Genomic DNA, 8,509 nt, shown 5'->3' with positions numbered 1-8,509 from the left:
TATTTTGTACAGTTGTAAATTACATTAAATAAATTATAATAAAAAAAAAATTTGTTTGTAGTTGTTTTGACTCATTTAATGTTCGTTCTATTAAACCAACGAATGTCATATCGTGGCGTATAAATAATGACTTTATAGAAATCTATAATTATCATAGTCGTCATTTTTTTCCAGCTTCTTATGTTAGAAACTAAGTATTAAATTATAGCAAGGTTATATGATGCGTCTAAATTACAAACCATTAAGTCATTTCATCTGGTATATTATAGCATATAGTTCTTTCTTACTCTAGGCTAACAACCTTGAGGTAATTGCGATTGTATTTTCATACCATAGAGCTTATAGAACAAACAATTAATACTGAGTAATGTCTTTTAATTTCAACATTCAATATATCAATGATAATAAACAAAATAATTCAATATGTAATCTGGTATATACTGTGGAATACTAATACTTATTACTGAGGTATTTGTATATTATTTCTTTTAATTACTCGCTTATTTTAAGGACATCGTTGTGTTCTAAACGCCTAATTAATCTTTTAGTATTTATTGTTTAAGAGGCCTCAGTTAAAACATGGTTCTATTCTGTCAGATCCCAGTATTTTTCAATTGAAAAAAATTTTGTGTGACCAGCCAGAATTCAAATGTACGAATTAGTTACAAGGGAAGTTATAATATTCATGGAGGAAATATGTATTTAAATTTCTGTGAAACTCCAAAATGACTACCATCCAAATGAGCACCATATCAGATAGAATAAAACTCGATTTGGAATGTCTTTCGATTCTCCAAATTCGACTTATAGATACATTGTTTTACCTATCATAATTTTCAAGTCATAGAGTTCAATTTGATCCATAAATGCATCAGAGAAATGTTTTGACTTCAAAATATCGAATTCGGATCATAAAGTTTTGATTCTAATTAGAAAATTATTAAGAAGAAATTGATGATACATTACCCAAGATTCTATAATGCAAGAGAATTCTCCCGTTTATGTCATATTTACTTTTTTTTTAACTGCTTACTCGGACATATCGGGGGCAGGGTAAGGGCAGCAGTAACATATTTACTGTTTACGATTCTGTTTTTACCAGAGTAGGAAGGTCAATTTTTCATTTTGATTTTACTGTTTTCATATTTACTTATGTATTATAATTAACCAGGAAACATGGGTGTACCCGAAGAGTGGCAAGAGGTTACAGTTGCCTCCTAGAAGTGGTAAAAAATTATTTCTTTAATAAAAATTAATTTTTTTTTCACAAAAATACTAATTGAAATTACTAATAAAACCCTGGGACAATTATATATAGTTCCTCCCCCCTACATTTGATCCTAGATACGTCCTTGCTGACAAAGATAAACATGATAAGAGTACTCACGCTGGACGTGCACTGGATGACATCTCTGCAGTTGTCTCCTTCTCCGGCGACGAGCCTGAACCACTCTCCGGCATCCTTATCCTTACAGAGTTCGGTCTCGAAGCTCTCTTCTTTCTTTACAGGCTCTGGGGCATCCTGCCTTTTTATCCTCAGTAAGTCATCACCTGCACAAATAAAGGAAAATAGCACGTAAAGAGATTGATCGGTTGATATGGAATGAAGATAATTAAAATAAACCATATATAATGAAATATCTTGTTTGAGACAGGTTTGTTTATTATTATTATTGGGGCGACAGACCGTTGAGGTCCAAGGCCTCACATATATATCATCAATTCATCGCGCGTTTCATGACGTTGTTTTTTAGGTTGGGTTCGTCACTCCCACGCCTATTTTTGTGAGTGCCACCAACTGGCCTCCACAAACGGGCCTCGCAAATACCCGGTTTTGTGTGAGTATTGTATAATTATATGCTTGAAAAATCCCGGATAGGGCCGAGGACACGAACTCGCAACCTTTAGGTTGGCAGACAGGCGCGTTACCACGCTTCTACCGTCGCACCCATGTTTGTTTATCGGTTATAATAAAAATAACTACATAGCCTCAACTTTTATGTTTCGGCCACTTTATCAACAAAACATTTATTGTTTATACATTGATCAATTAATGTATTGTTGATAAAGTGATATAGTATAACAGACATTGCAAACTGAATTGTTATCATAAGTGAAATTGTGATAATAGTTATTGACTAATGATAAAATTTGACAAAGGCATAACATTAACAGTTTGATAACCTATGTTAGCATTAATATTGTAAAGAAGTTGAGAATGGTCGAAACGTAGGAGTTATAAGGAACTCTTTAGAAAGGTTTTACTTTTTTCTTATCCCAAAGGTTCCCACTCTATTCTAATGAGAGTACGGAGGTAGAGTTTTTATTCCTTGAGGCTAGTACGAAATAAAACGGCGTTGGCCGGAAACGAATCAGTAATTTTGCTAAAATGACGCCTTTACTCTCTCACCTACAACTGGCCTCCATTATTATTGGTACAAACTAATCTGAATTATTGGCCGATTCAAATGTATGTTTTTGGACTCAAATCAAAAAGCTTGGAGCAAGCTCTATTTATATATCCATACTTTGAGTATCTTTTAAGAGCATGTAGATGTTTGTGATATCCGTGTATAAATAATTTTTAAAAATTGAAAACGTTCAGAATCAATTATTAACTCGGATTTAATATAGGGTATTTTAAAATTCTAACAATTAAGTGAGAATAAAACCATCTCAGTTAATTTTGTAGTGTCTTTTTGATTTTCTGTTGCACCATTTTACATTTACAAATACATAAGGTATCTAGGTAAATAAATTTACAAGTAACTATCAGAGACTATTTATTAAATAAAAAAAAGATTGAATTTGTACCGCTACAAGCCATGAAGGGTCATGGTTGCAGTACTTTGTAACGAAGTACAACGGTTGTGCAAGGAGATAATTTGGTTAGAATCACACTCAACCGCCAGCTGTATACTCAATCAAAGGTACCCATTTAATGACGCTGGGTGGTCTCCGGAGTGTTCCCGAATGCACAGAGGTGACTCACGGTTACAGTGAAAGAGAAAATAATTGTCTGTCATAGTTGAATTGGAAGCCAGGTTCCCGGAGTTAATATCACAATGCCTTACTATTGTGCTACTCACTCCCACTATTATCTATTATTTTTTTATTTATTATCTTTTATTTTACCTCTTTTCACATGACTTATTTTTCACCAATTACAATATATTTATTTATTGTGATAATATATCCGTTGATAGGGATTATACAGCTTTGATTTGAGTGCTGGCAGACATTTTGCGTCTCATGGTTTCAAAGATATGTTTTTCTTTCATAAATCAAACTTTTTGTCACAAATAAATTTGTGAATTTATTTTGTCAAATATCATAAAAGCTACTAGTCCTATGAAGATAAACATCATAAAAAATTTATAGTATATTAAACTAGCTTTGATTTGAGTCCTAATAGATATTTGTACGTCAAATGGTTTTTGAGATATAGATTTTTCAAAATAAATTCACTGACTACTGATTTTTCAGTACACTTTTTATGAACTTTTTTTTTTAAAAAGATATATCTCGGGAAATATTAAACGTATATAGCTTTATTAAAGTTCATATTTTATTGAATTTACTCTTCTTTAAATGATGTTCTCTAACGTTTTCTTTTGTTATTGATAGTTTTAAAGATACGGACCTCCGAATAAAAAATTAATTATTTTTTCCGTTTTTATAGAGCCGATATTTTGTATTCCCTTAACTGTACTTGGCAGACTCATCAATTGTTTTTAAGAAGTTAATAAAAAATTAGGGTAAATAACTGCCTTCTTTTCTCCCCAGCTCTTGTACTATCCGTTCATGAAGGACTAACTCAACAGGTATTTACAATCTCAGGGAATAGCAATTGGCATTTACAATATTCCGTTTCAAGCAAATTTATCTTACATACATTTGAAGAATTAATTATAAAATTTACAACGCAATATCAATCTCTAATTAATGACTCTGGAATTGTGTTTATATTCTACGTGTTAAGGTATCTATCATGACCTTAATACTAGAAACAAAAGGAACGAAAATCAAGGATTTTCATCAGTTCAACCTCTCACTTTCCCTTCTCGAGTTAGAAGTATGATCCTGTTTACAACTCATAACATGACGCCATCATATTACCATTAAAATACTTTAAGAACTCAAGACTGTTGTTAAATCGTATCTTGAAGAATCTAAAAACCGTTAATTTGTTTTATGATTCACAACATTTTTTACTCATTTTTTTATCGATTAAGGATTAAATATGTTTTTCTATCTACGCAAAGTTGATTTATTGATTTTTATTTATTTTTTAAATACCATTAGTGTATACATCAATTCTATTTATTTTTTCTTGAATTATATTTTTATGTTTATATTAGAAGATACATGCATTTGGTGCTGTTATATTTAAATATGAGAACTACGGTTTGGTAAAAATCGTTTCTTCGTGGCCCCTTAGCAATAAACTGACGATTTATATTTTTCAAAACAGTTCTATTGTGACTTTTTTTAATCTCCTGACGTTCAAGTAAACTATTTGATTACACTAAGAGATCCCTCATCCAACTCCACTTCAGCCTACGCCGAGTTACGTCAGGGATGTCATATGTTACCATCTATCTTACAAATTTATTGAGATGCCTATGTAGTGTGTCGCGAAACCGTTTGTAAGTCATATGAATGTGTAGGTCGGTGTGAAACGTAGAGTGGGGGGTTCGTTGCTAGTATTAAAAATTTCACTTCATGATATTGTATTGTTTTAATCTGTGTCTTTTAAGCCGGTCCATAAATTTTTTGCAGCCGTAAATCCATATGGGTTTGTGTAAGTAATTGTATCATTTATTTTTTTTTGTGTGTTTATTTACAAAAAATATATCGATTTAAATTATTACAAATACATAGACAATGGAAAAATATACTTCTGTCGAAGTCTGTGTGCAATTTTAACTAAAACAAATGTACAAAATAAATAAACTTTAAAAAAGTTATATGATTTTAAAAAAAATTCTTTTAAAAAGTCAATAATTTAAAACAATACGGTATTATTGTTAAAGAAACAATATAATAATATCAAATGTCAATGTCTTTCGTCTCTAACATGTTAAATAACAAACTAGTGTTTGATTAATCGTTTTTTATTTACCCGAGCTGCATATCTCTGGAACTCCATTCCTTCTAACATACGTCCTTCCCTTGTTTAAAACCCTTCTATTTAACTACCTTTCGCGTCACCAATCCAATTCATTATTATAATAGTACATATATTATTTAGTCACCTTTTTGTTTTGTTTTTATTTAGTCAGTGAGTTCTTTTAATTAATTCATTGTTTTCTTTTCTATATATAAGTTATAAGTAACTGTGGCCACACTGTTTTTTGGTTAATAAATATTATTATAAAGTTAAAATTACCCTTGTAATTGTTCTACAGAATAATAAACTATTTGTCATTTTCATTTCATTCAACTGAGCTCTCCTCAATGTAGCCCATCGTACATAATTGCTAAGACCTCTCCAGTTAGGGCATTTTAATAAACAACAGCGCTCATAGCATCGTAGCAATAGTCTATATTACTTTAGTAGCAAGACATTTCTTCCTACGTTTTATCTACGTCATTTAAAAAAAAATATGAACATTTACTTAATTAATGAAAGAAATAAGTAAAAAAAAAAATAAAATAAAAACTTCCAATAAGAAGTTATCCAAAAATTCCTCCATAATCCGGTCAATTATTGATATAGATAATTAAAATTAAATCTGCACCGCTAAAAACCATGAAGGGTCAGGGGCGCAGTACTTTGAGAGGAAGTACTGTTACTAGACCAACGGTTGTGCAAGGAGGTGATTTGGTCAGAATCCAATTTACCCAATTAAGGGTTCCCACTTAATGAGGCTGAGTAGACCCCGGAGGGCTCCAAAAGCCACAGGGCTGACTCAACGGCTATAGGTAATAATTATATGCCACAGCCGGATTCAAACCCAGGTCCTTGGATTTAGTAGTCCATTGCCTTACGAATGAGCTACCCACTCCTACTGACATATATATCAAATATATATTTTTTAAATTAAGAATTATTTCACTTTTAACGAATGATTAAGTACTGACTACAAATTAATATGAACATTTTCATATTCTTTCAACACAGTTTTGAACATTACCATATCAGATTTTATTCAAAAATTGCATTGTTGTCTATTGGTATATATTTGAGAAATATGAAACTTTACTGAGATATGACCTCTCTTTTTTGAATCACAGATCTGTTAAGTCCTTATAAATGTGGAAAAACAGTGAACAAGTTTTGGAATCGATGTAGAAGCTTTTCCCTAATTTAGCTAGAGATATGTGATAGATGTTATTATTATACAGTATATTCCATATTTTGTCATATGATATGTGATATTACGATACGTGAACATTTCTTAATATTAAAAAACTTTTTATTTTCTCAGATAGTAGATAGTGTAAAATTTCCAAATTTAATCTTTAAATAATGTTCAATTGATGTAAATCACGGCGAAAAATATAAATGTGGTGGGGGGGGGGGAATACTTTCATTATTAAAAAAAATACCACTCTCATAAAATATACTCTTCATCTATATTAATTAGCTGTAATAATATGTTTTTAATATTCCAATATATTTTTAATATTAATGAAAAAAAACATATATAAATGCATTTTTCATTTGTATATATTTAATTGTTTGTTTTTTATTTTTCTCTCGATCAGAAAAAAAAAAATAATATTCCTGATTTAAGTTTATTTTCATGACCTCTTTAATATTAAGTTTTCATAAAAATGGACATAAACCAGACGTGAATGATTTTATTTTCGCAACCTCTTGATTCAATTGAAACAGTTTTATCAAACATTACCAAGTTAGTTTTTAGAAGGTATTGGTGTATACAGTGAAACAGAAAATAATTATCGACCACTGCCTGATTCGAATTCCAACTTATCAATAACATATATATATATATGTTTGTATATATAATGTAATATCATTGAAAAAAATTAAAATCTGTACCGCTACAACTCATGAAAGGTCAGGGGTTCAGTACTTTGTAAATAAGTACTGTTACTGGATCAACAGTTGTGCAAGGAGGTGATTCGGTCAGAATCACGCTCTACCGCCAGATGTTTACCCAATTTAAGCGGCTGGAGGGCTTCAGAACCCACAGGAGTTGACTCACGGCTAAGTGTAACAGAAAACAATTTCCTGCCTAGCCAGATTCGTACTCGGGTCCTTAGAGTTAGTTTCCACGCGCTTTACCCCGTAGCTACCGCGCACCCTTTTTATTTATCAAATAAATCAATTTACGCTTCGTCGTAAACCTTCGTCTTGCCCCACAGTATCTTTTAATAATACCCCACTTATTCCTGTTGAACAGATCCGTTACTTAGGACTAAATCTGGACAAACGACTGACATGGAATTCTCATACAAGACTGAAAAGACAGGAAACTGCTCGTCGATTCCGACTATTACAACATTTACTGGACAAACGGTCCAAACTTCCAATCCATTACAAAAGACCCCCAACCATTTTCTCCTCGTAAATAACAAAATAATTTTTTCTCTTTTTTAGAAAAATAAATTCTTGTACAATTCTACATAAAGAATACTGTAAGCGCAAATTGAAGCTTGTTAAATGATTTATGATAAAATTTGAACTACTTGCAATATTTTAGTAGTTATTCACAATAAACCTAAAAATATACTAAGACCATATTAAATAATCTGCCATATTAGGGTTACGCACCTTCAAAGAGTGTTAAAATTCTTAATGTAATATTTTTTATATATTTTTATTTAAGAATCCTAAAAATAGATTAATTTACAATTACTTCTCCAGTTTAATTTTAAGCTATTTTAATTAGTTTAAATTAAAAAAAAAAAAAAAACGCAATATTATGTTTAAGAGAGTATAAAACTTTAAAACTATTCCCTAAAACAGCAGTTTGTAAAATATGTTTATAATATAAGACCTATATCCACTCATTCATTTAATTATAACTTGTTATACAATGGCCTCATTTAGGATGATCCCAGGCATTCTTCCATGCTGTCAGAGTTAATTATTATTTATATATTCCAGTATATCCAACACCTCCGCCTTCCAGAGATCCTGGAGACGGAGCGTTGCAGGCTCTGGAACACACCCTCCTGGAGGCCTTCCAGTTACGTAACGACCAGCCTTTTCACTTTCGTTTTCTCCTGATCGGCGCCGGGTACAAGGTCGCTCCTCTCTCCGGGAAAAGACTTTCCTCCTCTTCTATTTTCTAAAATCGAAATCGGTACGGCAGGACTCCGACAGTAACGTCTTCAGAAACAGCCTTGAAGAAGATAATAGAAAGGAGGTTTACCGTTCCTGATGACTTTTACCAACGTCCTTGGTTCTCTTGATGTTACAGAACATTAAAGAAAAAAGCTCTTTGGAAAGGATGCCTATCGAGGAGTAAATCTTCATTGACCTTATTGAAAATGTAATTACGTTTTACAGCATTTAGAGAATGTTTAAATG

General features: G+C 31.5%; 1 protein-coding gene across 1 annotated transcript in view; it reads right to left on the bottom strand.

The window, feature by feature from the left end:
- The window catches only part of serp (chitin deacetylase-like protein serp), an 87,805-nt gene that overhangs the window by 51,349 nt on the left and 27,947 nt on the right, over positions 1 to 8,509 (bottom strand). The window contains exon 2 of the mRNA XM_067052008.1: positions 1,388 to 1,551. Within this exon, the coding sequence (XP_066908109.1) occupies positions 1,388 to 1,551 (164 nt within the window). The remainder of the gene's footprint in view (positions 1 to 1,387; positions 1,552 to 8,509) is intronic.

This window comes from Halyomorpha halys, unplaced genomic scaffold, assembly GCF_000696795.3.
Source record: "Halyomorpha halys isolate HHAL.00 unplaced genomic scaffold, Hhal_1.1 Scaffold630.1, whole genome shotgun sequence".
NCBI classification, from domain to species: domain Eukaryota; kingdom Metazoa; phylum Arthropoda; class Insecta; order Hemiptera; family Pentatomidae; genus Halyomorpha; species Halyomorpha halys.
This window is presented reverse-complemented; position numbering and strand designations above follow the sequence as displayed.